The sequence below is a fragment of the Vanrija pseudolonga genome, chromosome 1, assembly GCF_020906515.1.
Source record: "Vanrija pseudolonga chromosome 1, complete sequence".
NCBI classification, from domain to species: Eukaryota; Fungi; Basidiomycota; class Tremellomycetes; order Trichosporonales; family Trichosporonaceae; genus Vanrija; species Vanrija pseudolonga.
In genome coordinates, this window is record NC_085849.1 from 3,050,969 (window position 1) to 3,077,371 (window position 26,403).

The 26,403-nt window shown below is 60.1% G+C and overlaps 11 protein-coding genes and 1 non-coding gene across 16 annotated transcripts; 7 read left to right on the forward strand and 5 right to left on the reverse strand.

The window, feature by feature from the left end:
- The first annotated feature begins 760 nt into the window (after positions 1-760).
- LOC62_01G001158 lies at positions 761-885 on the forward strand. Its single transcript has 2 exons — positions 761-798; positions 839-885. It is a non-coding gene; the product is annotated as a tRNA-Leu (tRNA).
- A 2,393-nt stretch (positions 886-3,278) lies between these two features.
- On the reverse strand, positions 3,279-6,431 carry got2 (Aspartate aminotransferase, mitochondrial). The gene is made up of 7 exons (XM_062767633.1): positions 5,658-6,431; positions 5,401-5,469; positions 5,093-5,363; positions 4,223-5,056; positions 4,002-4,183; positions 3,826-3,954; positions 3,279-3,777 (listed from the first exon to the last, which is right to left on the reverse strand). The coding sequence occupies exons 1-7, from the start codon at positions 6,293-6,295 to the stop codon at positions 3,306-3,308; spliced, it is 2,595 nt and encodes an 864-aa protein (XP_062623617.1). The 5' UTR covers positions 6,296-6,431; the 3' UTR covers positions 3,279-3,305.
- A 213-nt stretch (positions 6,432-6,644) lies between these two features.
- YMR178W (putative protein) lies at positions 6,645-8,128 on the forward strand. The gene is made up of 9 exons (XM_062767634.1): positions 6,645-6,883; positions 6,936-7,001; positions 7,050-7,088; positions 7,132-7,170; positions 7,221-7,297; positions 7,349-7,617; positions 7,670-7,785; positions 7,838-7,917; positions 7,958-8,128. Exons 1-9 carry the CDS (start codon positions 6,699-6,701, stop codon positions 8,113-8,115), a joined length of 1,029 nt encoding a protein of 342 aa, XP_062623618.1. The 5' UTR covers positions 6,645-6,698; the 3' UTR covers positions 8,116-8,128.
- A 175-nt stretch (positions 8,129-8,303) lies between these two features.
- On the forward strand, positions 8,304-11,077 carry NUP82 (Nucleoporin NUP82). Its single transcript, XM_062767635.1, has 4 exons — positions 8,304-8,623; positions 8,669-8,949; positions 8,988-10,061; positions 10,100-11,077. Exons 1-4 carry the CDS (start codon positions 8,363-8,365, stop codon positions 11,028-11,030), a joined length of 2,547 nt encoding a protein of 848 aa, XP_062623619.1. The 5' UTR covers positions 8,304-8,362; the 3' UTR covers positions 11,031-11,077.
- A 2-nt stretch (positions 11,078-11,079) lies between these two features.
- On the reverse strand, positions 11,080-11,700 carry CG16865 (UPF0428 protein; the record flags this gene model as incomplete). Its single annotated transcript, XM_062767636.1, has 4 exons — positions 11,080-11,267; positions 11,302-11,363; positions 11,399-11,503; positions 11,549-11,700. 4 exons carry the CDS (start codon positions 11,698-11,700, stop codon positions 11,122-11,124), a joined length of 465 nt encoding a protein of 154 aa, XP_062623620.1. The 3' UTR covers positions 11,080-11,121.
- Positions 11,701-12,079: 379 nt separating this feature from the next.
- lig1 lies at positions 12,080-15,065 on the reverse strand (the record flags this gene model as incomplete). Of its 2 annotated transcripts, XM_062767637.1 has the most annotated exon segments (12): positions 12,080-12,242; positions 12,257-12,386; positions 12,424-12,490; positions 12,525-12,650; positions 12,690-12,895; positions 12,935-13,022; positions 13,058-13,134; positions 13,170-13,272; positions 13,311-13,461; positions 13,498-13,725; positions 13,763-13,861; positions 13,899-14,047. In XM_062767637.1, the coding sequence occupies 12 exon segments, from the start codon at positions 14,045-14,047 to the stop codon at positions 12,080-12,082; spliced, it is 1,587 nt and encodes a 528-aa protein (XP_062623621.1).
- A 185-nt stretch (positions 15,066-15,250) lies between these two features.
- Positions 15,251-16,698, forward strand: cdc73 (Cell division control protein 73). Its single transcript, XM_062767639.1, has 4 exons — positions 15,251-15,673; positions 15,719-16,151; positions 16,189-16,448; positions 16,488-16,698. Exons 1-4 carry the CDS (start codon positions 15,283-15,285, stop codon positions 16,643-16,645), a joined length of 1,242 nt encoding a protein of 413 aa, XP_062623623.1. The 5' UTR covers positions 15,251-15,282; the 3' UTR covers positions 16,646-16,698.
- A 134-nt stretch (positions 16,699-16,832) lies between these two features.
- LOC62_01G001165 (uncharacterized protein) lies at positions 16,833-17,453 on the forward strand (the record flags this gene model as incomplete). The annotated part of the gene is made up of 4 exons (XM_062767640.1): positions 16,833-16,990; positions 17,058-17,190; positions 17,229-17,363; positions 17,397-17,453. 4 exons carry the CDS (start codon positions 16,833-16,835, stop codon positions 17,451-17,453), a joined length of 483 nt encoding a protein of 160 aa, XP_062623624.1.
- DAM1 (DASH complex subunit DAM1) lies at positions 17,257-18,549 on the reverse strand. Its single transcript, XM_062767641.1, has 7 exons — positions 18,277-18,549; positions 18,196-18,238; positions 17,919-18,163; positions 17,815-17,874; positions 17,710-17,773; positions 17,570-17,670; positions 17,257-17,530 (listed from the first exon to the last, which is right to left on the reverse strand). The coding sequence occupies exons 1-7, from the start codon at positions 18,541-18,543 to the stop codon at positions 17,498-17,500; spliced, it is 813 nt and encodes a 270-aa protein (XP_062623625.1). The 5' UTR covers positions 18,544-18,549; the 3' UTR covers positions 17,257-17,497.
- Positions 18,550-18,780: 231 nt separating this feature from the next.
- Positions 18,781-20,883, forward strand: LOC62_01G001167 (uncharacterized protein). Its single transcript, XM_062767642.1, has 8 exons — positions 18,781-18,856; positions 18,899-19,038; positions 19,083-19,362; positions 19,400-19,608; positions 19,644-19,817; positions 19,853-20,161; positions 20,199-20,273; positions 20,371-20,883. The coding sequence occupies exons 1-8, from the start codon at positions 18,790-18,792 to the stop codon at positions 20,812-20,814; spliced, it is 1,698 nt and encodes a 565-aa protein (XP_062623626.1). The 5' UTR covers positions 18,781-18,789; the 3' UTR covers positions 20,815-20,883.
- A 192-nt stretch (positions 20,884-21,075) lies between these two features.
- Positions 21,076-24,504, forward strand: HEXBP_2 (the record flags this gene model as incomplete). Of its 4 annotated transcripts, none has more annotated exons than XM_062767644.1 (15): positions 21,076-21,355; positions 21,456-21,470; positions 21,530-21,567; positions 21,645-21,752; positions 21,849-21,894; positions 21,947-21,960; positions 22,035-22,049; positions 22,125-22,154; positions 22,201-22,261; positions 22,312-22,394; positions 22,434-22,564; positions 22,623-23,057; positions 23,224-23,290; positions 23,872-24,383; positions 24,433-24,504. In XM_062767644.1, the coding sequence occupies exons 13-15, from the start codon at positions 23,245-23,247 to the stop codon at positions 24,502-24,504; spliced, it is 630 nt and encodes a 209-aa protein (XP_062623629.1). In that variant the 5' UTR covers positions 21,076-21,355; positions 21,456-21,470; positions 21,530-21,567; positions 21,645-21,752; positions 21,849-21,894; positions 21,947-21,960; positions 22,035-22,049; positions 22,125-22,154; positions 22,201-22,261; positions 22,312-22,394; positions 22,434-22,564; positions 22,623-23,057; positions 23,224-23,244. The 4 variants fall into 4 exon arrangements, with proteins under 4 accessions (XP_062623629.1, XP_062623627.1, XP_062623628.1 ...); XM_062767643.1 differs by adding an exon at positions 21,794-21,801 and having other exon boundaries at positions 21,530-21,573; positions 21,858-21,894; positions 23,872-24,451; XM_062767645.1 differs by adding an exon at positions 21,794-21,801 and having other exon boundaries at positions 21,530-21,573; positions 21,858-21,894; positions 23,224-24,451.
- A 477-nt stretch (positions 24,505-24,981) lies between these two features.
- On the reverse strand, positions 24,982-26,227 carry RPN13 (26S proteasome regulatory subunit RPN13). Its single transcript, XM_062767647.1, has 5 exons — positions 26,088-26,227; positions 25,896-26,035; positions 25,773-25,858; positions 25,433-25,731; positions 24,982-25,393 (listed from the first exon to the last, which is right to left on the reverse strand). Exons 1-5 carry the CDS (start codon positions 26,212-26,214, stop codon positions 25,032-25,034), a joined length of 1,014 nt encoding a protein of 337 aa, XP_062623631.1. The 5' UTR covers positions 26,215-26,227; the 3' UTR covers positions 24,982-25,031.
- Between the last annotated feature and the right edge of the window lie 176 nt (positions 26,228-26,403).

Consider the following 26,403-nt stretch of genomic DNA (forward strand, 5'->3'; position numbering starts at 1 on the left):
TCCGAACGGGGTGGTGACGTGTGGCGCAGCGAGTGGGTTAAGCTGATATTTGATTCACTATTTTCTGTTGCGGTTTGTAGAGTAGTGAGACGGTGGGGGGGCTGGGGGAGAGGAACAGACATGTCGACGATTGAGAACGGGAACGACGACTGGCTCCCAGAGGCTCGGACAGGCGCCACCATCAGTGCAAGCCAGCTAGTACACACCTTCCTGTTAGGGCTATGGTAACCACTCATAAACCCATGTATGGTCGTATTCTTCAGTTCTATCGAAGTCGGGGTGTGTGTTGGAGCTGCAGTCGGTGGGATATAGTTGTGGGGAGGTGCCTGGTCCAAGGAGCGCCGCCAAAGCCAGGTGCCAACGTGCCCAGCTTGCATGAGGCCTCGGGTGGCTGCATGGGAAATGTGTCCAACCCCTTCCCATGCGGGGTATCGGGTAATTCTTGCTTGGGCGGGAGGTTGTGAGGTTGTGGGGGGAAAGGAGTAAGGGCGACGAGGTGGAGACAAGTGTTGAACAATGGAGCTGTTGGGTTTGGTGTCTTGCCAGTTAATGGCCTCCGTCCTTTCGACACCTCTTGACACTCTTTTTATCCGTTGCAGGCCACTGGGATCAAGAACGAGGGGGGCAAGCGGCGAACTCGCAAGCACGAGGTGGGTGCCTGTGTTGGGGATAATCGCCAAAGGTGGAGGAGGTGCGGTGGCAAAGCCTCAGCGGCGGTCTTGAGGGCGTCGCTCGACGCACGACTGACAAACCGTGAGGTGTGGGTGTAGGGAAGTGGTCAAACCCATTGGCGTTAGGACTTTGTTTCTGCAGCCTGCTGCAGTGCGTTCGTCCTCACTGCCAACAGCCGAAGGGCTTTCCCGGGTTCGATCCCCGGCGCCCATACGAGTTTCTTTTTGTCGTCCTTTCGAGGAAGCTGGCAGGCAGCCAGGCAGCGGCGCGCCGCCGCTGGCCTCCGGGAACAAAGATGGCGAGTGGCAAGTGTGTGTGTAATTGACAATGGGCACGCGCGGGCTAGTCGCTGCGCAATGACTCTGGGGCTCCCTCGTCGGCCGGGCGAAAACAATCGAGCGCGGGGGGGAGCGTGGGGGTGCTGTGCCGTGCCTTGTCGCTCGAGAGCTGCAAGCTACCGCCGTCTGGTGCTGACAGAGTGTGCGAAGTGGGACGTTCAACCACCCTCCGCTGCTTAGTGAGCAAGAAAAAAATGTCTGCGGCTGCGAGGCAGCGCCGACAGGCTTGGGTAGGATCTACTCGCTCGCCCCGGCGAGCACAGCACGATGGCGTCGAACAGCGCGTCCTGTCCTGCGCAGGCTGGACCGTGGGCTCAAACCCTAAGCGCAAAGCACACCTCCGAGACTCCCATACGAAAGTGGTCCTCTCATCCTCGCTGTTTGTTGATAATTACCCAAAATGTCAATCTCGAGCGCGGCATTGTCGGCCTTGGAGATATAAGTATCAGTGTTGGCCGGCGTCGAACGATGCAACTGTCGTCATCCGCCCGCGGCGCCGGGCCCACGGACGTCCGCGTCCCTAGGCCGAGTCAAACGCGCCAGCCCGCTCACCTCCCTAAAAGACACGGTGCATGCATAGCATGCAGCAACCCATGATGCGTGGGGACGACAGGCGACGAATGTGCGTGAGGATGCCGGCGGCGGGCGAGCGAGTGCAGCTTGTGGCGCCACGAGCTGGGGCCGCCCACGGGGCCTGGCGACTGGCATTCCGCGGTCCGTGCCCAGCCTGCCGCGCGCCGCCGGCTGCGTTTCGGCCAATGTTCCACCCGACCGCCCACGCAGGCTCCGGTCCAGGGTGGTGCTGGGGCGAACGCGCCGGTGATACGTGCGCCACCGTCCTGGTCGTCATACATAAAGTCCTAGCTGCGCACGCCCTGAGAGGAAAGCAAGCGCAGGATAACTTGCCCCGACTCGGACTCGGCTGAAACGCTGGCTCAGTGGCGCCAGCCCGCGGACGTAGACCGGGTTGGGGTGTAAATCGGGGCTGACTGAGGCAGCGAGGGGCTCGTGCGGATGGGCACGGTCAGTGCGCTGGGCAACTGGCAAAACAATTTTTAGGAGGATGAACTATGTATTCGCGACTCGATATGGGTGTTCGGCGCAACAGTACGCTTTTCTCCGCACTTTTCTGTCAACATGTACCGCGGCAAGGTGCGAGGGCCACCTATCAATCCATTCCTACTGGACGGTATATATCTCTCGGGTCTGCATCTCCCTGTGTGGGCTGCATAACAAAAGATGAAAGCAGCGCCACACCCTGTTGTGGCGGCGGGCGATTTACATCCTAATCTTGCGTCAGCCGTCCACTGGAACTTTGGGCCGGGCTGTGTCGTGTCTCGCGACATCGGAAAGCGTCAAACAGTCCAACTGAATTGTCATGGGGATCAGGGAGATGCGGTGAGACACGTACCCATGCATGCTCGGCCGACGTCACGCCGCGCCACCATTGCCTCACCTCGCTCCCTCCCACTCTCTTGGGTCGGGTGGGATCCGTCGGGGATGACCGCAGCACAACGTCACTCTCCCGAGAGCCCAGTTTCTCCAAGTGGATAGTGCTGGGTCCTCTTGCGTATTACTACGAGGGAGCGGAACGGATCTGTCATGGTGCTGGTGCGAGAGCGCGAGCTGCGCTCAGCCGCGTTACCGTGCCGCAGCGGGGCGAAATGAGCACTGCTGCTCCTGGAGCGTGGCGACGACCGCTGTCCTTTCTGGCCATGAAGTGGGTTCAGACGGCTGGCGCGTTCAAAACAGCACGAATTGAAAGGGTGCAGACGACGCGGGTGTGGGCCGAGCTAAGCCATGACGCGTGCGCGGGTCGGCGACTTGGATTTTTTGTCACCCCACCTCCTCGTTCGCCGACGCCTGTTCCCGACGTGTTCCATCACGCCACGGCGTAAAACGCCCAGTAAACGCCAAGGGGTTGGTGGCGAGCACGACGAAGTGGTATCTATCCATGGAGAGCGATATCAGCGCCGTGCGGCGTCATGAGCCAGTGCCTCCGGTGGGCATGGCCCCCCTCGTCCCATCGTGGTCGTGAGCCTGCACCGTGCTTGCTCGATGGTTCTCTGCAAGGTGACTGCGACTTCCTGTTTAGTATCCACACAGCCCTACATCCACTGATCAGTTTGCAGTTTGCCCCAAGCAGCTACGTCGAATCCCGAAACCGCCAGGAATTGAGACCAACTCCCCTTCCCTCTCGCGGCCGCCACTAGCACAGGTTACAACAAGGTACATCACTATAACACAACTCTAGACACACCAACGACGGCGTTCCTTCAAAAACCCAAAAGTCTTCTACTCAATGGAAGCTAAGATGAGCTCGGCCTGACGGGCAATCTCCGCCCGTTCAGCAGCCTTGCGCACCTGCTCCTCCAACAACCGCGCCTCCTCCTCTCGCCTAACCTCCTCCTCTTCTTCCACTCTCTGCGCGTCAATGGCATTCTGGATGGATGCCTCCATGAGCAGCGCATCTTCTGCCTGGGCGGCAGCGGCTTCGGCGGCGGCAGCAGCGGCGCTGGCTTCGGCCTCCTCGCGTTCTTGCTGCTCCTTGGCGGCCTGGAGCGCCTGCTCCATGGCCAGTGTCTGTGCCTGCTGCTCCTCAGCCTCGCGGATGCCTTCGCGGACCACATAGTCGAGAGCACGTGCAAACATGTCGATTTTTGCCGAGTTGTTGAAACATCCCAAGGAGATGCAGCCATCTGGCAAGATGTGAACGTTTCGCTTGCTCGTGAGCGCATCGAGCTGTGCCTGAGGCAGCAAGATCGAGCTGTGCCTGTTAGCTTACTGTCGATTACCAGTACTTATAACCACTGACCAGTACATGCCCGAGATTCGCTTCAAATAGGACCAGGTGCCAGGCGTTTTTAGCTTGTTTACCAAGATTTCGAACAGCTTCTCGCGTACACTCCGCAGGCGCTCAAACTGGGCTTTGATTTCGCCCAACCTGCGTCATTAGCAGGGAACCAACCTGCGTGCTGCGGAATGACCTACCAAGCCGCATACAGCTTCGTGTCTGAGAGAACCGCGTTCGCCAGAAGCGCTCCCCAAGTGGACGGCCGCGCATACATCGACCTTGCAATGTTCCGGAGTTGAGAGTCGATGCGGTCGCGATCCTCGATACTGAGGGTTGGGACAGAAACAATGGCGGGACTGTCGGCGTACAAGCCCATCATCTGCACTTCGTCAGTGTTATCCCAACTTCCTCAACTCACAGCTTCAAAACTCTGCACCAAAACTACAGGCAGATTTTCGTGGACCATGAAACGCAGGGGCTGAGCATCACGGCCAGCATCCCCGGTCGTCAATCCTTGGAACGCCATAACAACAAGCGGGATGAGGTGACGTTCTTGCAGGAGGGCAGTGAGGAGTCGCCATTGGGCCGCTGTCGGCTCGGCGCCTGTTGGTATTGAGCCGCTGACATGCAGCAAGACAACAGATCGGGCGGGTGCCTGCTGCAGGTCGTCGCGCATGCCCTCCCAGTCCACCATTCCAGTCTTGAGGTCGTGGAAGCGGTACATTTTGATGTCAAGCCCGGCGTCCCTTAGAACCGCGACGTCTTCGTCGGTGGTCGGAGTGGGGATGTAAATCGACCGCTGTGCAGTAGTGACGATAGGAAAGCGTGACAAGAATGTTGCGGCGAGTCGCAAACCCCCGGTTGTTGACATTGCTTGAATGGCAGCAACATGGTTTCGCTTGATAGCCTGGCTGTCTTCGCCGTAGGCGAATTTGGTACCAGACTCCAAGAATGGAGTGTACCCCTCAACTGGAAGTGTTTCGTAGGTGAACATTGACTCCTCCCGGAGCTTCTTCTCGGCATACTTCACAGTGGGCGGCAAGTAGGCCTTTCCACTGTCGTCCAAGAGCACTGGTAGCGCGATGTTGAGTTTCTGGGCCGCTTGATCCTCTTCAAACGCTTGCTCAACCTGGACCGAGCTCTCAGCAGGGGCGGCTGGAACAGCAGACCATGTTGCGCGCATTTCTGAGACGCTGCCGTCGTCAGGCTGTTGTGATTCAGACTGTGGACGGCCCATGCTGGCAGCGGAGAGCTAGTTGTCAGCATTCGGCCAACGAGACACACCAACCTGTTGCAAGACGTCCAAGAGCAGACTGCTCTGAGCATCCTGACTCATGCCTCCAATACCCAGCCCAGTAGCAGCGCTTTGTGACAGTTGCTGGAGCGCATGAGCTGCCTCTGGTTGTCCATTGTTGGCGGCGCGAGTCGCATGCATGATGGTTTCCATGGCAGCGGCCGAGGCAGCTGCCGCGTCCACAGTTCCTCCGGAGCGAATGAGCGATTCGAGCGCCTGTACGCGCAATCCAAGTTCGTAGTTGACAGGAACCTCGTCGTTTGGTCTAGGGGTCAGCAGGGCCGGTGCTTCCCTCTACTCACTTTCTCCTCTTTCGTTGGGGGATGGTAGGTGTATCCATGCGACACATACTCGGTACGCCACGCTTAATGCTGTCTGTCAGCTTTGGCCAGGCGGCAAGAGCTTACCATCGGCTGCATGGAATGTTGCGGTCACAGTGTTCTGAATTGGTAAGTATACGGCGTCGGTGCTGGACCCACGTTTCCTCCTGTGGCACTCTGTACAGCTCCTGTTGAAGGTACGCGTCAGTACAGTTCTACACACATCTCTTGCAACTCACAAGACTGTCCTGTTCCGCCTTCGTTTGAGCTTGCCCCCTTCGTAGTACAATCTTGGCCGGTATTCGCCATCCACCCATCTATCTCGTCGGTCTCCCGGTACCCCAGGTGTGGTCGGACGCGACTCATCGTCTTCCGACATGTCCCCTTCGCTTTCTACGCCTCGCAACTCCACTTCCTCCTCGCCGCCCTGCAGCTCTTGGTCGTCGCCTGCGGGGATATCGAGGACGAACTCCTCTCCCTGTTCGCCAGCCAAGGGCTCGGCTGGAGGGATGAGCAGGCTCGAGTAGTCTTGCTCAGCCTCATCCAGAACAAGTGGAGCCTCCTCGGCCTCCTTGTCGCCCTCGAGTTCCTCGGCGACTTCCTCGACAGGTTCATCATCGTCGTGGGGAATGTTGCTCAATGCTGCTAGGTTTGCAAGCATGTCCGGGTCAAAGTGTGCACTGGCTCCCATCCCATCCTCTTCAGGATCGGGTGGGAGTGCACTGAGAGCAGCTGCGAGACTGAGTCCATCGTTTTGGTCGTCATTCTCGAGGAGCGGTTCGGCCTCTTCGGTGGTGGTAGTAGTGGTCGCGTCTTGTGGTGGTGCGTCTTCTGGAGGGTGGACCGGCCGATCGGCCAGATCGTCATTGTCGCTCATGTCGTAAAATCCGATTGTCTCTGAATCTGGTCGAGCTTGGTATCTATCGGTAGCTGCGAGTGATACCAGTCCGACTAGGCGTAAGCCAGACTTGCCTGCAAGTGTGATGCGTGGATAATGGTCGACTGAAGATGCAAGGTGTCGTTTGTTTGGCTTTCGTCGGTGGCCAAGGCGCGACGTCCGTCAGGACAGGTGGTGATGGTCCTTAGAAAATTGAGTGGGAGGACTGATTAAGGAGGTGGAATCAAATTGACCCACGTGGCTTCTTTTGAGGACCCCACAGTGCTGACTGTTTCGCTGATGTCATCAACGACGAGCTCGGTGACATGTTGATGTCGCGATCTCATTTCTCAACCGAGTGGTCCTGCTTGCTCCCTATCCCTTGTCAAGTGCAACGTCGCCCATGCTCTTTCGTTCAACTCTTGTCTCTTATCGACTGTGTACAAGAACAATCAAGCCAGCATCCCTATCGCGTTATTCGCTATCTACGGCCGCCAAAGCAACACAACCATACACAATGTCAAAGGACCTCGGCGTAACGGATCCAAAGTCCGTCCCTAACCCCCTCGGCCAAGGCAACTACATCAAGTGAGAATAGAGCCTAGAATCTACTCTGTTCACGACTGACTCCTTGTCCTAGGACTGCCGGGTGTCTTGTTATCGGCGACGAAGTCCTCAATGGCAAGACCAAGGACACTAACAGCCAGTGAGATGGGCGGAACGGCTTCTGGCGATCCAAAGCTAACGGGCCAAGCTTCTTTGCTCAGTTCTGCTTCGACTTGGGTATTGAGCTGTGAGCAACACCTCACTTCGCTGACACTTCGCTAACATCTCAGCAAGCGGATAGAAGTCATTGCCGATGACGAGGAGGAGATGTGAGCGAGGTCGACCGTGCACCCCGTAAATCTCATACTGACCCGAATAGCGTCGAAGCCGCCCGGCGTATGACCAAGAACTATGACTTTGTCGTCACTACCGGAGGTATTGGCCCTACTCACGATGGTGAGCTCGATGGAGTGCCGGGTGATGGGCCTAGCTGATGATATGTCCCAGATATCACATACGAGGCGCTGGGCAAGGCGTTCGACCTCCCTCTTACCCATGACCAGGAGACCCTGGATCGTATGAGGGCCTGGATACCCGAGAAGAGGCGTGCGGAGCTGGCTGCTGCTTCTCAAGCGGAGCGTACCGCTCGCGAGCGGATGGCGCTGTTCCCTACTGCCAAGGGCGGCCACGGTGGTGATGGGCAGGGTGGTGCCAGGAGCGAGGTGATCCACGTCTCGCCTGAGAAGTGGGTTCCTGTTGTTCGTCTGGCCGGAAAGGTACGCCCCGCGGATGTAGCAGTCGGGCAATCATACTCACCCACCCCCTCAGCTCTGCATCTTCCCGGGCATCCCCAGCCTCTTCCAGCAGCTCTTGCAGGACCTGGTGCCGTACCTCCCCCTGCCTCCGTCGTCAGCTAAGCCGTTCCGTCACCTGATCTACACCGCGTGAGTATACTGGGGGGAAGGAGTGACGGCAGCGAATCTAATGGTGGCACAGCTGGCCCGAGTCGAAGATCGCCCCATACCTCACAGAGCTGCAGAACAGGGTCAGGAAGGAGGGCATTCGCGTTGGATCATGTGAGCTATTCACTTGCGTGCAAATCTGACGATTTAACAGACCCATACCTCTACCAGGGCGTCCATGTCAGTCTCATAGGCCACGACGTTGAGCGTGTCAAAGAGCTTGGTCGCGAGGTTGTCGAGAACCTGGAGGGCAAAGTGGTGTCGGAGGGTCAGCTTGGAGCCGAGCCCATCATGGCCAAGGCCAAGGCCTAGTCGTATATGCATGCACAATGTATCCATGCTTGGTGGACAAGGGCTTGATGACGCCGGTGTGGACAATGGAGATAGGACGAGAGCCACAATGACGATTGAGACGGAAGCAAAATTCACCACCAACTGTTTCTGTTGTGGAGGACGCAACCTGCACAACTTGAACTGCTCGACCTTGTTTGATCTTGTCGCCTTCATCAACACACGTCTGGCGCAACACGCAGAAGGCCCAACAGCCTGCCTCGCAAACATGGCGTCTACCTTGCCATTCTCGCTCGAGGCGCTTCGCTCGCACGCCATTTTCGTGCCCCCGGCGTCGTCGTCCACCGATGATGGCTGGGAGCTGGTCGACACTCCTGGCCTATCTGCCGATGGACTCCCGGCGCCAAGGAATGCGCGCATCGCCGTGCGCGACAAGGACCTGATCGTCGCGTTCGGGAAGGAGGTCAGAATAACCACCCTCGCAGGGGAGGGATGGGAGGTGAACGCTGGGAGCGTCGGCGCGTACAAGGTGGGTTGGATGTTTCACAGGCGGTTCATTGCTCACATTCCCCAGACGCTCAAGTCCCCCCACCTCACGTTCACGATCCACCAGATCATCGTCAACCCCACCGGCCGCCTGCTTGCTGTCGTTGGCCACCACCAGCTCGTGATCCTCGTACTTCCTCGAGCTGGTTTTGGCAGCGGAACCGGCGGCGACGTCGTGGTCAGGTCGTTTCATGTCGACGAGTACCAACATTCGCCTTCCTCCACTGCGGCGCTCACCAAGGTCATCTGGCACCCCTGGGGCGAGAGTGGAAACTCTCTCTGGGTTCTCGCTTCCGACGGCAAGCTCTTGTAAGCTGCCGTTGACGAGGAAGCAGCTGACACCGCAGCGAGTACGATGTCCTCCGCCCCCAGGACCCGGTCCAGACGTTCAACTTCCTCCCTGACAATGCGACACGCGTCAAGGCCAAGTTCTCCGCGATTGACCCCCTGTCGCAGTACGCGTCGTCGTTTACGTTCTCTGCCGGGGATTTCGACTTTGGCCCGCTGATGGTGTACGTCCTCATGGCGAACGGAGACGTCTACACCATGGGCCCGGCTTTGCCACTGCACGCCGACGTGCCTGCTACATACCTCCAGTCGCTGTCGGCATGGGTCACGGAGCGAACGAAGCGGCTCGAGAAGGCGGATGCAGGACAGGTAGGCGACGAGGGAAGTGCCGAGCGGGCCTCGTACGCCGGCCGCCTCGCGCTGCAAGCGCAGTGGGTCGATGCCATCCTCCGCCAAGCACGCACCGCCCGTGACGATGGAGATGCCGACCAGAACGCGTCCCCTGCCCGTCGCCGCGGCTTCGGACTGCGCGAGTCCACATCAGCTTCCACAGCCAGGGCGGACCGCCCAGCCCCCGGACCAGGAATGGTCCGCGTCCATCCCCCACACTTGACGGAATCTGGCAGCCCTGCTCCCGGTGTCCACCGCCCTCTGGTTCGCCAAGGCCCGCTCGTCTTTGACCCATCCCCTCAGGAGGTGGGCAACGGTGACGGCGTGGACGAGCAGAGTGCGACCGACCTGATCGTCCTGAGAGCGTCAGGTGACAATGAAGACGACAGCGGCCCACGCGCCAACGTGGTTGCTATCGCATGGAGTGCCGGGCGAGTAGACCTCGGCGTGGCGATCGACACCCCAGAGCCCCGTTGGGTTACCTCGCGGGATCCCGCTCCGGGCGATGTCACACTCCCGATTCTCGAATCCATCCTCATCTCCTACCCCGCCGCGCTGGAGCCCGAGGCGGTCGAGGCGAACACCCCATCCTTGGTGTCTGACCCAGTCCACCCCGACGTCGTGTACGTGCAAAGCTCGTTTGGTGTCGACGCGATCTCGGTTGCACCCTGGGTCAAGAAGCTTCTGGACGGCAGTGAGGGCGATCTGCCTCCGAGCGAGGTGGCGCCATTAATTGCAGCAGCGTGAGTCGCAGCCTACTGGAATGTAACTGACAATGCAGCCCTTCGAGACCAATCGTCGGCACCGTCACGTTCTGCAACATCACCCTGGGCTACGGTATCCTCGGCCTTGCCTCCTCTGGCCAGCTGGCGACCGTCGAGTTAGATTTCAGAGTGCAGGACCGAGGGGACGGCGCCCCGCCATCCGAGGTCGCTGCCGAACCAACACCAGCCGACGTTCCCGACGCACAGTCGCTTCTTGTCAAGCCGTTCGACACCAAGGCTCTCATCGCCAGCATTCGCTCTCCTTCAACACCATTCAACCCCCGTGCGGCTGTCCGCAAGTTGCCTGACAATGGCAAGCCGCTTGCTGCCATCGGGCCCGACCACCTGCGTGCTCTTGCCGACGCCTCGTCGCAGATCAGAGCCCAGGCCGAGGCAGTGCGCACCGCGTCTGCAGTCATTGAGAGGCGAGTCGATCTCCAGGTGGCCGAGTACGCGCGCCAACTGAGTGTGCTGCGCGACGCTGCTGCCAAGGCCAAGGCGACGCGCGAGACGGCGACTGCGAGCACTGAGCGGTACGAGCAGATGGTTGTCGAGCAGGTGGCACTCGCGGACCGCCTCGACGCGGTCCTCAGCGCCATGCTGGCCGAATACAGACCACAGATTGGGCAGGTCGAGCGCAAGTGGTTTGATGAGCTCGACCGCCTGCGGCAGCGCGTCAGCGGCGGCGCGGCGGTGCGCCGGAACCAGACGTTGGCGCACCGCGCCCAAGTGCTCAAGGAGCAGCTGGGTGTCGTGCGCCCGCTCGCCGAGGCGGCACAGAAGGAGGAAGGCGTGTCCGAGTCGCAGGCGTACGGGCAGAAGCAGCTGCGTCCCCTCGAGCAGGCGTTAGGATCGCGCGGCGACGAGCTCGCGCGCATGGTGCGCAAACTCGAGTCGCTCAACTTCAAGGTTGACGCGGCGGCCGCCGCAAAGGACGACGAAGAGTAGGACGCGTCGTGTAGTCGTAGTCGTGTTAGTCTGTCATGTCGTAGCACTAGTACAACATATGCATGGTTCGGCACTACTTCCTTCCTCGGGCTCACTTGTCGTCGTCGGCAGGGGGCAGCTGGTCCTCGCCCTCGAACGCGTCGGGGGGTATTCTGCCCTGCTGCTCGGTCATCGCGCCCTGGAGGATGTAGAAGAAGGGCGCCGAGCCCGCGGGTCCAGCAACAGCCTGGTACGCGACTTCCGTCAGCTCCGTAATAACCTCTTAACCCACCGGCTGTCCGACACCGCGAGCACACGAACGGCTGGCGCACCTCGTGCTTGTCGTCTCCTCTCCTGGTTGTCAGCTTTCGCACGGAGGACCAGCTCACCGCTTGACAATCGCACATGTGCCCGGCTGGGCGTTGAGCTTGAACTTGCGCGCCGGCTGGCCCTTGCGCCCGGGCTGCGAGCGGACAATGTACGCGCCGTCCGATCTGCGGTATGAGCTTGAGGGGCTGCAATGAGCAAGGCAAGCTCACTTTCGGCGAGGGAGCCGGTCCAGCTTGCCCTGGATGACGAGGAGAAAGTCGCCACACAGGCAGTAGTATGACCTTAGGACGGCGCGCGAGCTCTCCGTCTTCTGCGCCTGGTCCGAAGTCGAGACGATGGCGCGCGTGTATACTCGCGGCATGGTGAAGTGGGTGGATGTCAACAAGGATATTGCCCGCCGCAAGATGAAATGTGGAGGTGATGAGATGCAAAGTGGCATTTTGCTTCCGCTATCTATTAATGATTGTGGCTATGGTTTGTGGCTAGTTCCCCCTTGGCTCAGACTGCGAGCGAGGCGGATACGGGATGCTAGAGATAGTGGGCGAGATCTGGCGACAGCAGTGGGACGGTGGGGACTCGATGACGGGACGGCCTGCTGGGAGGAAACAGGTGGCGTTGGCAGGGTTGTGACAACTTTGCGCTTCTTGGACGTCCTTTCCGTTGCCAACGCTGGATCGGCTCCCCGCACTGGGCTGGTGATTGGTGACAGCAGCTGAATCCCATCATCACTGTTCTGGCTGTCAGGCCGATCTGTCAACGGTTGTCGCTGGAACAGTGGGGATGTTGCCTGATGCCTCCTCCCTGATCGTGGCGGTGTTGATGGTGGAGACGAATTTAAGGCCGGCGCCGAGGCGAAGCGCGTCGGCGTTCTTGGCGTGCGCAATTTCGGCGATGACAACAACCCTGGAGCCTCTAACGCCACTGTGCTGTGAGATCTCCAGAGAGCTCCAATCGAGTCTCGCTCAGGTGAGACCGGAAGGGAGGCGGTCGTCTGGTCGTAACCTAGAGCTTGACGGGCCGTTGATATCAAATCTCTCGACGACAGAGCTGGCGGGTCAGCTCGGCCGGAGAAACCGCTACCCACCAGCGGTCCATGCACGCTCCTTCTTCTCGAAGATCTTCATTAGGCGAGGCCACCGAAGCTCATACAGCTAAAGATTAGCCAGTGCCCAACAACTTGCTCACCTCTGAGAACGGGAGCCTCTGAAACCCTGCCCCCATGACCTCGGCGCACAATGGTGCTTCCAGAAGCACAGAAGGAGGGACCATAGATTTGGGCATGTGATATTTCCAGGACAGCCCGATCAGCCTCTGCTATTGTCAGTTTTCATCAAGAATGCGCCAACTGACACGTTTCCACGGGTCGTCCTTATCGAATGGCTTGCTGGCCCACCGACCCAGCCGAAGCTGGTCATTGTAGAGTTCCAACTGGTCGCGATTGAGGCCATACGATACCCGAAATAGGATCTCAAAGTAGGGAGCATGGCGCCGTTTGTATACATCCTCACGGTTGGTGAGTACGCCGAGGTAAAATGTTGTGAAGACAGAGGTGTCGACTTCGGCCATCAGCATAACGGTTTGTCAAGCCAACATACCCCGAAGCTCTCTTGCGCGGTCAATATCCCAGCCGGCGCCGAGAAGCACGAGATCAATCGTGTCCCCCAGTCCCTGGATGTAGTCTTTCTGGATGGTCAGAGCAATCCACAAATTCACTTTACCTTCAGCTTCACCCAGGGTAGCTTGGGATCATTGTACGTTGAGGAGTCGGCTTTGAGGACAAGCCCCTCTGAAGAACCTGTTAACGATTTGAAGTCCCACCATGTCACAAACCTTCTCGGCCATCGCACACGGTGTCGAAGGCCTTTTTCAAGGACAGCCTGGCGTGGTCCTTGCCCATGTCAAGCGAGATGGACTGACACATGGCGAACATGGACTGCGAGTTAGCCAAAGGCGGCGCATCCAGCAACTCACAAATCCATGAATTGGGCGGACGACCGACTTCAGCAAAGATCGACGTGAGTGGTAGGCCACCGTGAGCAGGTTTTCTCCGTCCAAGTGGAGGATGTCGAAGAACACGAGGCAGAGGTGGCGTCCGATATGAGAGGCTCTTGATCTTCCAGTTCTGATGGGTCAGTTATATGGAACGCACGGGACCTACTCGGCGCCAGCAGTGACTCCAGCCGCCTCGAGCCACCAAAACTCTTCGATTCCCGGACCACGGTCACCTTCACGAGCCCCTTCGTTGAATGGAACAGCCTCCATTTCAAGAATGACACTCGACTTGACCCTTTTGGTCGGAGCAGGTGTGCCGCGGAGCCGAGAAGCGAGGGTGGGATACACCGGCATGCCGTCCGGCAATGGAATGCCGAGAGCTGCCAGAACAATTCTGGTCGGATGAGCAACGGCAAGAGTCATACACTAACGAGTGGGTGTTTCTTCGGTCAATGGTGCTGTTCCGTTTAGATTTGCTGAATACAGTGACGGTGGTTCCGTCGTGGCCGATCTGGACATGGATCTGCAGGCTGTTGGGTCAGTGCGATGATGACGCCTGCAACCCACCGGTACCCGTCATACTTGGTTTCAGCAACCAAGGTGTCGCACGTTGGGTTATCGCCGTTGAAGAAGTGCTTCAATGAGTCCCCAATCCCTCGGCCTTTCAGGCATTTAGGAATCTGAACATAGTTAATCGAGATTCGCAGGAACACCATTAACAAACCTGGACATTCACCCCGAGCACAGGTCCTGGTGGCACTGGGATGACTTGACCTGGAGACGAACTAACACTCTCCGCGGCATCGGCACACCAATCAATATCTCCCTTGCCATCGCGGTACAGCCGCGCCATGACGGGGTTCCAGCACCACATGGCAAGGTGCATGTTCAGCGGTTGTGGCGCGGCAGTAATCTTGAGGCGTAGCATGGCCGTGGGATGTCGGGTGCGCATGGTAGGCAGTGGGCATAGCAGCGGTCGAAGGTCGCGCATTATTACCTGCACCAAGACACCTAAGGCGTTTGCGGATAGGTTGGAGTCTCGAAAGAGTTGTCGAAGGATCACGACCGGATCTGGAGGGTCCACAGGGGGGATAGAAAGCTGAGAGTATGGGGATGGCGCAGCAAGTTGGTCCAGCAGCTTGTCAAGCTCACTGAGTGTCAAGTTAGACTTGGTTTCGGGAGGGAGCTGGTGGGTTAGAACGGCGGAGGCCTGGGGCCCACCTTCCTTGCCATCGAGTTGTGGACTTCCTGACCGAGGCACCCAGTGCCACCGACGCCACCTTTTTCCCAGTCGACGCAGTCCCATTGTGCCAAGCCCTTAATGCAGAGGATAGATTCAAGATGGACGGCCAGCCGCTTCTCTTTGAGTCCGTATCGACGCCGGGTTCCATCATGGGGGAAGAGGAGGCGGAAGAGGCGCTTCCCGGTATGGCGGGCAAGTGGTCTTCCATGGTGATTAATCCAGGAGAGGAAGATCTTCTCGGGAGGAAGCTTTGGGGAAGAACCATCCGGAAGACTCCGCTTCTTAGAGTCTGGGGGATGGCCCATGCGGTACACCAGGTCCGCGAAGCTGGCGGGTTAGCCTCCGGGCGACATCGAGAACCCACCTCTCAAAGGGGATATCCATCGCTGGCCGGCAGCAGGAGCATAAAGCTGGATTGTAGTAAAACGAGCGACAGATTACGCGTTGGGGCTATGTGTAGAGCATGTCTAGACCTGCACAAGGCAATGTTGTGGACAAAAGACGATGAGATGACAGAATGAGGAAAACAACGCGTCTCGAGGTGGTGCACCTCCACCCAAAAGACCTGACTGGACTAACCCACTTTCAGCTTTACGTAATGTTAATCTGGACACCTGGAAACAACGACTTCTGATCTGGAGGTTGCGATCAGTTCAAGAATAATACATCTGCTCCTTAGCATCCTGCACAGAGCAGGCAACATCCATCATGGCCTCGACCGACCCCCTCGACCTCCTCCGCCAGTCGATTGCGACGCCAAGTCTCGCAGCGGCGCTGCTGACCGACGCCGGCGCACCAGCGGACGCCCTCCCCGATGCCTCGTCATTCTCGTTCCCCCAGCCTGATGGCAAGGACGCAGTCATCGTCCCAAAGGACGCGCCAACGCGCTATGCACGCACGGATGCGCGCGACGACTTCTACTCGGTTGGCCAGCTGTGGCTCGCGTGGACGGAGCGCGACACTGGTGTGCGTGAATACCTCATGAAGGGTCAGGCCGCTGGTGTCGGTTACGTCGCGATCACGGACAGGCGTGGTGTCGTCGACTTCCTGCAGGGGTCGTCGGATGGTGGTGTTCGTGTGCTGGGCAAGGGAGAGGACCGTGAGTGCTGTGATGGGGTAGTGGGCGGTCGATAACACGCAACAGCGAAGGCGGCAGCGGCGGCCGCTCCAGCAGCGGACACTGCAGCGGCACCTGCGTCGGCCGAGGCTGGTCCATCGAGAAGCGCCCCAGCAGCCAAGCGCAAGTACGAGGTCAACATTGCCGACCGCGATTTCTGCAAGAAGCTGCGTGCCGAGGAGGTGGAGCTCAAGGACCGGAACACGGTGCTGCGCGTCTCGAGCGGCGGCAAGGTCAACAACTTCTCGTCGTTTGTCCAGACGGTGATGAACGAGAAGATTAGAGCGTCCCAGCAAGCCCTTAAGTCTGGGCGCTCGCAACCACAGCAGCCCGTCGCTGCCGACCCGAGCCGGAATGCCTCTCGCCAGAAGCGCTCGGCACACCCCATCATTCTCATCTCGTCGTCGCCGACGTCTCTGCTCACCATGTGGAACGTCAAGAAGTTCTTGGAACAGGGAATGTGAGTTGTGCACCATGTGGACTCGACTGACCACCAGCTTTGAGCCTTCAGAAACAGCACGGCAAAACGAGATGGCGCAGGGCAACATTCGGTCCGAGGACATGATCCCGATCCTGCGGAAGCGCAGCAGTCCAACGGGCGAGACACAGATAAAATACTACGTGGTGGACAGTGTCGAAGCGCTGCAGAAGTTTGGTGTCGACGCCTGGGACCGTGTCATCTGCGTCGTGACAACTGGCCAGGCGTGGCAGTTCAAGCCGTACAAGTGGATGGACCCCAAGGTTCTCTTCCGGAATGGTGAGTCGGGCCGCCGCTGTCGCAGTGCTGATATCCCAGTCAACGGCGCCTACTTCCAGTGGCACAACGAGGCGACCAACCCCACCATCAAAGACTGGAACGTGACCGACTTCAAGATCGACAAGTTCAAGCGGCACACGGACAGGCAGGTGGTGGCCAAGTTCTGGAACCTGCTTGACAGCGGGAAGCGGCGATGAGCGATAGAAAGGTGGATGGCGAGTCATAGCACGTTAGTATGCATGGATGTAGCACACAGCGCTATGGGCGCCGTCGTCGGTCGGTCGGCGTGAGATGATCGGCTCGAGCGTCGTCGGTGGTCGTGCGGCGCTTCAGGCCTGCGTTTCATCGTCCCCAGACGACTTTGTCATCGCCCACACCTCCTCCATGTCGACCGTCGGCTTCATCATCAACGGCGTGCGCAAGGGCTCGTTCATCGCGCCCGAGTGGTGGCCCGACGCGGGCATGACGGTGTGGATCTTCGCGACGAGCCTCAACAAGGCCGACATGCAGCAGATGTCGTGGCGGCTCAAGCAGGTACAGTGGTGCGTGGTCGGTCGCGTGAGCGCGCGCGCGTGTGTGTGTGTGTGCGCGCAGACTGACAGACACCAGGCTGCCCGACCAGGGCTCCGTCTTTCTCCGCCGCCCGCTCGACACGCTCCGCCAGGTCATGGACGGCTCGTGCACCGCACTCCCGGACCACCCGTGGCGCGAGTGGACCGGCGAGCCGCGCTGGGCGTACTTTGTGGCATGTGGCGGTGGGAGAATCGCGCTGACAGCAAGGACTTTGACACGGGCGAGTACGAGATCTGGAGGTATGGCGAAACAGATGTCTGCTCTGGCCGCCAGAGCTTCGAGGACCTCACGTGGGACGCGTGGTGCGCCATGCGGCAACGCCTGCTCGACCAGGAGAACAAGGTGGGTGGTGGGTGTAGGTGGGGCTGACGGCAGGAACTCGACGACGTCGAGCTGTCCCTCACGGCATCGCTGTCCAGGATGGGCATCTAGAATGGGCATCTTGGATTGATTATAATACAACAGCGGTCCATGACTCATTGTCCGACCCAGCGGTAGATGTTTCTTCCCTGCGGTGTCAGTTGCAAGTGCGGGGCGTGGCAACTCACCCCCTCGTTTGTCTTGGTGACCAGCTTCTTGGCGATAAGCGAGATCAGACACTTGTTGACACGGACGCGCTGGAGCTCTGGAGGCGCTTCGATTTGTGTGACTGGGGAGTTAGAGCTGCAACAGGGAGTGGAAAGCTCACTTGCAAGGCCCTGAGTCTCGCCCATGAGCTTGTCAATGACCTTCTCCATGGCGTATCGTGCGTTCTGATTGTCAGCGCCATACTCGCAGCATCTCGTCCACATACAGGATCTGAGCCACGGTATTCGAGCGGCAGCTGCGTGTCGATGATCTGCGCAATCTCGAGCTGTACTGGTCAGATGGGTCTCGGATCAAGCAATCGAAACTCACGTCTCGCTTCTTCTTCGCTGCTAGTGAGATCTTCTTGGCAGCCACGGCCGGTGCTGGAGGCTTCCTCCCGACCACTGCGCTCGGCTTGCCCCGAGCAGTCGCCCGAGGAGGCGGCGAGTCGAACTGAGTCGCGTACGTCATGTCTGGGTCGCGGTACGACGACTTGGACTCGGGCGTGGGCGGAACCCGGGCCTTCTGTTGTGATTCGTGCACGGGCTCTGGTTCTGGCTCTTTTGGAGGAGGAGCTGGGGTCAGCGCCGTCTCCTCCCATCCTCACCTGTTAACTCGGGCAGCCTCTCCCAGGATGCTGGGACCGGCGCCTGGTCGTCAGCTGGATGCCGAGCGCCGGACAGCTCACCTCTGGCCACTCGATGCAGAACGCGTTAATCTTCAACGCGTACAGGTACGCCGCGAAGCCCTCATTGAATGTACCCAGCGCGTCGTGCAGCATGTTCATGCGCTGGATGTTGGTGGCCAGCGTTGCGGCCTCGTCCGCGACGTCTGCGAGTGCCGGCGCGAGAAAGTCGAGGCCCGAGGGTGACTCTGTCGCGTCGGCCTGTGACCGTGCGAGGCCTGACAACGAGCCGGTGGATATCCTCCGCAGTGGGTGTGGTTGTGGTGGCATTGTGCGTGATGGAGAGATGCAGGTCAATGTGACTGATTTGTTGTTGTCTTTGGGAGGCGAAGGCACGGGTCTCCGCTTTATCCGTTCCTCCCTGTTTTTGACACGTGGCGGAAACCACTGAAACGCGTCACTGGGTGGGTGTCCCGGAGGCGTCGAGGCGCGGCAGTGACCAGCCAGCACACCAAGAGACGATACTGAGCATGGACCTTGCAACTGCCCATTATACACGCAACGCAGAGCAGAACAATGGAGGACGTGTCAGAGGTCACAAGAAGTCTGGGAGAGGTCGTCCTTGAGGCCACAGAGCACGAAGGTATGGTAACAGCGCCCTAGGTCCATTTGTTGACAACTCCAGACCCGGTCAAGGCGTCCGCCGTGCTCGAGACGTTCACCAACGCGCTCGCCAAATCGCGCGATCCAATCGTGCGCGAGGCGTTTATCGAGTCGTGCTTGGACGTTCTCAAGCCGCGCGGTGACGAGCAGGACGCTGGTCGTGTGAGTTAGCTGACTACCAACCCCACAGACAGCTAACCCCTCAGCTCTCAGTGCTCGAGGACGCAGCGCTCACGGTCATCCCTGCCTTCCTTCCGCTCGTCAAGACGTCGACGCACGCAAAGGAGGTCCTCGATCTCATCGCGGCGCACTCTGAGCCGCGCGAGGTCGTCCTCGCTCTCAACCAGCAGCTCGTGCACTTCACCGAGCTGGCCGACCCATTCGCTGTCAGCGATGACGAGGAAGACACGGACATTGAAGACAATGAGCTCGACTGGGAGTATGCCCTGCCGCAGGTGGAGACGGTTTTGGACATGTACGCGACTGGTGAGTCACCGCCAGCGTGGGGCAGCGCTGACATTAGCCCTTCCTCGCCTCAGGACGCAGCGCAGCACGCCGACGCTGCTCGCCCTCCAGGACTCGCTCACCCCGCTCATTCAAGCTGTGCCCGCTACTGCGCCGGCCGAGCTCGCCGTCCCCATCTCCCGCTCGCTCCTCTCCCGCACGGCCAAGATCGTCACCGCGGGGTGGAACTGGTCGAAGACCACCACCGACGCTGGCGGCGAGCAGAAGGTAAGCTGGCGTCGCGAGTGCCACTGACACCCCAGGCGATGCTCACCGAGGTCCTCCAAACCGCGATCATGATCTTCGGGCCGTGCTCCGGAGCAGACCTCACGTCGCGGTGGTTCCTTGCCACGCACCCGCAGTTCAGCGGCCTCCACCCCGAGATTGACGGACCGGAGCAGTGGGAGGAGGGTCAGGCCGTGCTCGACCAGTCATTGGTGAGGCGATTGTTGCGGGAGTGTGCTGACGCCAGGCCACTGCCACTTCCCTCGGGCTGGACCACTGGGAGCTGGTCGAGCGCATCATCAACACCTCGAGCGTCAAGCCGCACTCCTCAATCTCGTCCTTGATCCTCCTCGCTTCCACCCTCCCTGCGCTGGCAGCGAAGAAGGAGGAGTTCGCCCCCTCGAAGACAATCATTGCCGACGCGATGCCGCTGTTGACTTTGGCTATTGGAGGCAGTGCGCTGGATGCTGGAACTGTCGTGACGTGGGCACTCATCCATGCCGCCCAGGCTGGAAGCGTGGTGCTCGAGTACGACCAGGCGACTTTCTTCATTGAGGTGGGTTGACCGAGAGGTAATCTTCTGACCCGCCCAGCTCGTCATGCCCCTTATTCAGGTCAACTCGTCGCCTACCACCCGCCTTGCCATGTCCAAGCTTCTGGGAGCAATTGTGTCGACTACTCCCGGAGCCAACGACAGAATCCACCTTCTGAAGCAGGCAAGTGGTGCCGAGTAGACCCGGTCTTGAAATCTGACCTCGCCGCCAGCTGCTCGAGCCGTCGAACCCCTTCGAAGGTGTTCGCGTGCTTGCCATCAGCCTTCTGCGCGAACAGATTGCCTCCAAGGCGGGTCCCTCCCCTCTTCTGAACCCCACATTGCTCGAACAGCTCGGCCCTATTCTGTTCTCTGTCCCTGTTGGACCTCTGGACTGGCCGCTGAACGATGTCATGGCGTCGATGTGGCCCGTGTGGTTGACGGAATGCTCCAACCTTGTGTGGTTCCTCCTCCAGCGTGACACGGTCAATGCGACTGGCTTTGCCGACCGTGAGCGCCTCGACGCGCTTCGCAGCGACTTCCTTGGGCCTGTCCAGAAGGCGGCCAACAAGTGGCAGACCGATGCCGGCGACAACCCGAGCTTTGAGCTTGTCCTTGACCGACTGCAGGACGCTGTTGCCCGCGCGCTCAAGGCCTCCGAGGCCCCCGCTGCATAAACTCGTCTCTGTCTGCATAGTTTCCCATCATGTGTTTTAGTTGCATAGATAGTAATGTCAATGAAGAAGAGCAAGGCATCGGTGCCAAGCCCATGCGCCATGCTTCCCCCCCGCGCGACCCCGCTTTGTTCGGCACGCGACCCGTGTTTGGCGCTAAATTTGCCACCTCTGGAGCCTGGGTGGGTGCGAAAGTTGCAACGCGCGACGTCACTTTTTGGCGAGCAGAGCAGACACCACACCACCCCGCGCAGATCGGGACGAGCAAGCCAGCTGACGATAAGACTCTTTCCTATACCTCCTTGCACATTAATAACGACAACTCGAGCTCAAGGAACCTCTGGATAGCGTTCACGAGCCTTCCTCATCCCTGTTCCACCCATCCCCTTGACACTTTGCATTTCCCATCTCCCACAATGGCCTCCACCACCGCCGCCGTCGCCAGCGACAAGAAGTACGAGCTGCCGGACAACGCGATCGTGCTCCCCCCGACCGCGCAGCTCCAGGCACTCCTCACGCTCATCCGTGATGAGAACACTCACCGGTGGGTATACGAGCACAAGGACGGCTGGGTGCGCGAGTGGGTGGTCGCTGAACGTTGTGTGCCTGGTTCGCTCTGCTGTCGTCGGTGTTGATGTGTGCAGTGGAGACTTTGTCTTGTAAGTGTCAAGGGCGGGGCAAGAGGCAACAGCAAGAGGGCAAGACACTGAGCAAGCAGCTACTCTGACCGCATCATCCGCCTGCTCGTCGAAGAAGGCAAGTGTTCGGAGCAGCTCGTTGCTGGCGGCAGCCGCACGGACCGGCTAAAATCTGAAGCAAGCTGACCTGCGCAGGCCTGAACCACCTCCCCGTCGTCCCCAAGACGGTGCGCACGCCCGTCGGCCTGGACTTCAACGGTGTCGGCTTCGAGGGCAGGATCTGCGGCGTGTCGATTATGCGGGGTGAGTTGTGGCGCGTTGGGCGGTGGCGCTGACATCCAAAGCTGGCGAGGTGAGGCAGCAAGCTTGACTGATAACGCGCGCGTGCACGTCTGACATTTCGCCTAGTCCATGGAGGCGGGCCTTCGTGACTGCTGTCGCTCAGGTACGTTGCATGCCTGTCATGCGGACCGAGGTGCCGTACTGACGCCATGCAGTGAGGATTGGCAAGGTGTGTCGTGTTGACTGGGCAAATGACCGTGGTGCCGGTGCCGGATGCTGACCGTTCGGGTCCCACCACAATAGATTCTTATCCAGCGTGTGAGTTTGTTGCGTTCTTGCATTCGCCCATCTCTCTGCATCTCTGCACCATGCCGACACTAACGCCGCCTGCAGGATGAGGAGACCTGCCTTCCCAAGCTCTTCGTGAGTGGTTGCCCAGAACGCTTGAGCTTGTCCTAACCACCCGCAGTATGCCAAGCTCCCCGAGGACATTGCGGAGCGCTTCGTCCTCCTCCTCGACCCCATGCTTGGTGAGTGGCAGTGTGTCACCCTCGCCATTGGCCGAGCTCACGCGACATAGCCACTGGCGGCTCATGCATCAAGGCCATCGAGGTCCTCCTCTCGCACGGCGTCAAGGAGGAGAAGATCCTCTTCCTCAACCTGGTGAGTGGACCCCCTAGCGACACTGCAGCTGACGTCCAGATTGCCTCCCCACTAGGCACCGACACGGTGTGCAAACGCTTCCCCAAGCTCCGCATGATCACCGCCTGGGTCGACGAGGGCCTCGACTCGCACAGCTACATTGTCCCCGGCCTCGGCGACTTTGGAGACCGGTGAGTAGCGGCGCGCGCGGGTCGAGGTGACGAACTCGCTGCTGACGACATCCCCCAGCTACTTCCTCTAAACAGAGTCATGATTCCTATAGGATTGGGCATGCGAGAGTGTTGTGGTGGTGGTGGTGTGGTGTGGTGGTGCAGGTGGTCGACCTTGGCAGTCGAGGTGCCACAGATCTTCAATTCCCGGGTATTGCCGGGCGTGTGGACCCTGGGTGTCTTTTCAGTGACGCAGTTGTGTGTGGGCGGTGGTGGGTGGTGGATTGTGCTGGCGGCGCGGCGCGCGCGCCTGTGTGACTCGGCTGCCCTGGCTGGCTGCTCACCTGACCCGCCCACTTGTGATTTCGGCAGGACTGATGGTTTCCTCCCGCGTTTTGCCTTGCAGATGCTCCAGCGCCGCCCACCCACCCCCTCCCACTCTCTCCACTACATCTCTCCCTCTTCCTCTTCCTCGCTTCCACTCCACCCACTTCATCGTCTCTTTACACAACAGGTGAGCATCAGACATCTTTACGGCCCTACCGCTGGCCGCGCGACGATCCCCGCGCGCCGTTTCGACTCGACTCTTCACATCCCGCACCCCCTCCACTCTGTCCCAAGCCACACTTCGGGATCGTCGAGCGAAAATTGTTGCTGACACCTCCCTTTCACCACCTCAGTAAAAACAAAACCGCTCGACAATGTACGGCGCTCCTCGTTCTGGAAACTGCTTCAACTGTGGCCAGCGTGCGTAGGGTGTTGTCGTCGTGTTTTGCGGCGGCGGTGGTTGTTGTTGTCGTTGTGTAGTGTGTTCTATGGGTGGCGGAGGAAGGATTCTGGTCCACTCTGCTACCCACCAGACACCACTGGGGCTCGACGTGCTGGGCTTGACTTTCTTGCCCATTCACTCGACGCCCTCTCCTGCTCGAAGTTGCGGTGTTCTGTGTACGTGGGTGCGGTGCGAGCGAGCGCGAAGGCGTGGAGCGAGCTATTAGCCTCTCGTACATAGTCACACAATCTGCATCGTCCCCTTTTCCCTCGGGCCGGGCACAGCGAGTGTACGCCCTGGTGTTGTTGGGTGCTGGTGACGCAAGTCGCCAGCCGCAACAGCTCCAGGTGACGAACGCGCAGCTTGACCCGCCGGGGTTGGGGTTGCGGATCATGCAATGCCACTTTCCTCTTGCTCCCCAGCCATCATCATGGTATAGCCCAAGCCCAACTTTTTTTTTTTGTTGTGTCCAAGCACACTCTCGGCAAGACAACCGCCTCCGCAGCCGCTATCGCCTCCCGTCCTCCACCTACCACCTCACGATTACTAACCTCGCTAGCCGGTCACATTGCCCAGGTCTGCCCTGACGCCGGTGTCCCCACCTGCTACTCGTGCGGCCAGTCGGGCCACCTCTCGCGCGAGTGCCCCCAGCCCAAGCCCAAGGCGTGCTACACCTGCGGCCAGGAGGGCCACCTCTCGTCGGCGTGCCCCCAGGGCCCCGCTGCGGGCGGCTTTGGCGGCCCCACCGGCGGCGAGTGCTACCGCTGCGGCAAGCCCGGCCACATTGCCCGTCTCTGCCCCGAGTCGGGTGACGCCCAGGCCGGCGGCTTTGGCGGCGGCTACGGCGGCCAGCAGGGCGGCTTTGGCGGTGCCGGCGGCGGCTTTGGAAACAAGTCGTGCTACACCTGCGGCGGTGTCGGCCACATCTCGCGCGACTGCCCCTCGGGCGGTGGCGGCGGTGGCCGTGGCGGCTTCGGCGGTGCCGGCGGCTTTGGCGGCTCGCGCAAGTGCTACAACTGTGGCCAGGACGGCCACATCTCGCGCGACTGCCCCCAGGAGCAGGGCCGTACTGTGAGTGGAGTTGGACAGCCGAAGACGACCCAACTGACTCACTTCCCAGTGCTACCAGTGCGGTCAGGTCGGCCACATCTCGGCCAACTGCCCCGGCACCGGCGGCGCTCCCCCCGCCTAAGCGTGTCGAGGCTACGGCGTAGGGTCGACGACGACCTCGACGACGACGTTAACCCCCGACCCCCGTTTCCTGTAATTTTCATTCTTTGACTCGACTCGACCGTTCCCATCCAAATCACTCATACGACCCCGTCGTCACCGACGCGACGCGATCAAACCCCACCCCCACCCCACCCGACTCCCTCCCTCTCCAATCTGACTGTGTTTCCCATCTCTAGTCGTTGCGTTCGTTCGCCAATGACCGCGAGGACCTACTGGTCCTCTCCACCTGTAAAACAACCCGCGCCTGGCGCAAGCAGCAGCTTTGGGTAGAGTAGCAAGGGGGCGATGAAAGAAGTGAAGCCAGAAGTGTTATGAACACGTCAGAAGTATGTGTGGTGCAGTGGTGCGGGCAGATGTGGTGGCGGAGGAGCTGGAGTTGGTTACTAACTGTGTGCACCTCGAGTTGCAGCTGGTTTCGAACATCGTGCACATAGCACCTAGATCTGTGCATCTTCCAGTGACTGACTCATGCTCTACAATCTACACCTAATCCGTGTCCATCTTCTCGTCACCGTCCTCGGGCTCCTGAGTCTGGTCACCGTCCTTGACCTCGCGCAGCGCCGTGAGGAAGTTCTTGAGGCTCCACGCGGCGTCCTCGGGCAGGTGGACGAACGGCATCATCGACTCGGGGAGCGTGCCGTTGCGCAGCGCCATCTCGAGGTTGCCGACGGCGTCGCGGAACTGGGGCGTGCCAACGACGCGGAGCAGGCCAGCCTTGGTGTCGGTGCCCTCGGGGAGCGTGAGGTCGGGCGGCATGTGCTGCGCGAGCGACTTGGCGAGCTCGGGGCGTTCCTCGACGAGGCGCGAGACGACCTCGGGCGTGAGGATGTCGGTGAGGCTGGCCTCTTCTGCGGGGGTCAGCTCTTCCATGCGGCACAGTTACACACCTTCCTCGGGGATGGGGAGGTGCTGGTCAGCCCAGTGGAAGAGAAGGCGCGCCATGTCCTGGTTCTTGACGTCTTCCTTGGTGATGGCGCGCGTGTCGACGTCGGCGTCGGTCGAACCGGCACCGGCAGCAGCGCTAGTCGAGGCACCTGCGAGGCCGGCAGCGAGGCCAGCAGCGGCCGCAGCGGCGGAGGGCTTGGCCGGGGCGCTAGGCGTGGCCGGAATGTCGCGCGTGCCCTCAGTCTTGGGGGCAGGCGTGGCGGGAGGGAAGAAGTCAGCGGGAATCGGTGCCGAGCCGGCGCTGCGGAGCGGTCAGTCGTCATCGGCCCAAACCACACCCACCGGTAGCTCGGATCCTGGAGGAGCGAGTTGATGTCGATGGCGGCGCGGGCGTCCGACTCGGCGAGCGTGCCGCGCTGGAGCCAGAACTGGCGGGTCAGCTCGCGTCCGGCGCTCTAAACCCACAAAGTGGACCTGGTTCGACGAGTTGAACTTGAGCACAAACGAGCGGCCCGAGGGGTCCTTGGCGACGCGCTCAAACTCGGCCTCGCCGGGGAAGATGAGGAGTTCGTCCTCGGCGCGCGAGGTCTCGGCGTTGCGCCAGACTGCGGCGTGTCAGCGGGGCGACGGACGAAGGAAGGCGGCGGAACGACGCACCAAAGTTGATGATGCCCTGGTCGAGCGAGAGCTCGATCGTGCCCTTCTCGGGCTGCGGGTCGACCCACTTGGCCTCCTGGGAGCGGCGGAACGAGCGGCCGGCGGGGAGCTGGACGAGGGCGGACATTGTGGTGTGGGTGGGTTGGGTGGTGAAGAGCTGAATGCGTTCCGGTCGGATTGATCAGTGACGCCAATGTCGTTGCACCAGCGCCGCGCGTCGGTGACGACTGATGGGGTGAGGCTGGTTTGGCACGTGGTATCAGCCTGACATGAACCCTCTTTCTGGTTATGTAACCCTTCCCTTCGCGATCTGTGC